The sequence below is a fragment of the Bactrocera latifrons genome, unplaced genomic scaffold, assembly GCF_001853355.1.
Source record: "Bactrocera latifrons isolate USDA-ARS-PBARC rearing strain unplaced genomic scaffold, ASM185335v1 scaffold_275, whole genome shotgun sequence".
Lineage (NCBI taxonomy): Eukaryota > Metazoa > Arthropoda > Insecta > Diptera > Tephritidae > Bactrocera > Bactrocera latifrons.
This window is the reverse complement of record NW_017536352.1, coordinates 249104-250945: the sequence shown is the minus strand read 5'-3', so window position 1 is coordinate 250945 and position 1842 is coordinate 249104. Positions and strand designations below refer to the sequence as shown.

The following is a 1842-nucleotide window of genomic DNA, read 5'->3' as shown; positions in this document are numbered from 1 at the left end:
CCGCAGTCGATGGAACGATGAGCTGTACGGAATATACGACGACATTGACATAGTCTAGCGATTTAAGAGACAGCGGCTACGCTGGTAAAGTAATGTCATCCGAATGGACGAAAACATTCTAGCTCTGAAAGAGCAGTGCCCGCCGAACAAGCAGAGGAAGAGGAAGGCTTCCACTCCGATAGAAAGACTAAGTGGAGAAGAACCTGGCTACCGTTGCAATCACCAATTTTTCGCCGAACAGCGAAACGGCGGAACGACTGGCGCGCTGTTGTAAACTCGACCTTAACCGCTTAAGCGCTGTCTACGTCAATAAATAAGAGAAGAATTTTAACACTGATCCAAATATTGCACTCAGGAACCATTAACCTTTCTGGCAACAAAGAGAGTTGAGTCATCTGCGTATACGATGGAAGCTGATCATCCACCAAGTCACACCACCAGTACACATCAAAAAGCTTGTAATACAAACTCATCGCCTTTGCCTCACCGACTTTGCACAACCATTTATAAAACATAGCCGCCTTAAAGAACAGTATATTTAAATTTAAGTTCAAATTAGAGTGCGACAGTTAATCGTATTTTTTGCATACACCACAACATTCCTTCCATAAATTATGACCGCAATTACTGTTTCAGCCCATTCACACCTTGGAAGTAATTAATTACCTTGAGAAAGCGGTCAACGTCAGCAAAAGTGGTGGCTTGTTAGCGTTTGACCAATATTTAAAACGTGCGCCATCAGCCGCCAGGCATCATTTTCCAAACGAGCATCGGCCAAGCGCCAACGGCGGACGCACAATTACCAACTAAGCGCGTCTACTGCTCCACTCACACTTCAAAGACGACAAAGCAGACGAAGAAAGAATAATAAAGTGTGCGAAATGTTGCGCTTTCTCGCTTATCTGCTTGCCATCGCCCTTATCTTGTCGGCGGTGCACATGCAAATTCTACACGCTGCAGTTATCGGGCACGGTGTAAGTACTGGTTGTTAGAAGTGTGCTAACGGACCGGACCGCCGAGTAATCAAGCGAAACTTGTTTGCTTTAATTGAATAAGATTTATTTTAATTTATTAAAATCTTGTTTTCTTATGCGGTTTATTTAAATGCGCTCACTTTTTGCTTGCATCGCCGCAGTCGCTTATAATTTTACACCGTCTGGCTAAGAAAGTAGCTGCGCCCAAATTATGACTACTGTGCTGTGTAGCAGTTGTTAATTATGCAAAAACATTTTTTTTTCCTTTCAGTCTTTTCCGCGCACACAGAATTGGGCCGCTCCTCCACCGGATCTGAGTTTACCTCCAATTTATCTGCCCGAGTTCACGCCTATAAGCGAAGATCCGCAGGAATGAGCAATAATTAAGCTAATAAATGAGTATTATTAATAACAAATAAACATTTATTTTAAATATGATAAGCTGTGTATTTTATTGGTCTAACAACTAACACAGAAGTTGAGTGAGTACGACTTTGATATCTTAACCCGCTGTAGACTAACGAACTTATAATACTTTGTATTTATCCGATCTTTTCCATTGTATTTACATATACATATATATGTATGTATGATTACCAAGACAAACCTATCCAAGTATTGATAGACTTAGCAAATCCGTTATCCTCCAAAATATTACTAATCTCGTGAAAAATTCACCATATCTCTGTCGTTGTTGATTAGCTTGACTTGTACTAATCAAAACTAAAGTGTTTTATAAGTAGCGCCCTCAAATATCGTAATGCTTTCGCAATATCCAATATCTAACATGATGCGAAACTTATCTAAAGTAGTCCTCGAGGAATAACCACACTTTCCGGAGTTAGGCAAAAGACAGCCTTTTAAGTTA

At 40.6% G+C, this 1842-nt stretch overlaps 1 protein-coding gene across 1 annotated transcript; it reads left to right on the top strand.

The window, feature by feature from the left end:
* The first annotated feature begins 773 nt into the window (after positions 1-773).
* LOC108969999 lies at positions 774-1368 on the top strand. The gene is made up of 2 exons (XM_018935067.1): positions 774-974; positions 1246-1368. The coding sequence occupies exons 1-2, from the start codon at positions 882-884 to the stop codon at positions 1348-1350; spliced, it is 198 nt and encodes a 65-aa protein (XP_018790612.1). The 5' UTR covers positions 774-881; the 3' UTR covers positions 1351-1368.
* Positions 1369-1842: the final 474 nt, after the last annotated feature.

Excerpts from the sequence above, each read along its gene's own strand:
- LOC108969999 (XM_018935067.1), top strand. The coding sequence starts at position 882 with ATGTTGCGCTTTCTCGCTTATCTGCTTGCCATCGCCCTTATCTTGTCG. Across the intron at positions 975-1,245 it reads CTGCAGTTATCGGGCACGGT|TCTTTTCCGCGCACACAGAA; the intron begins GTAAGTACTGGT and ends TTTTCCTTTCAG.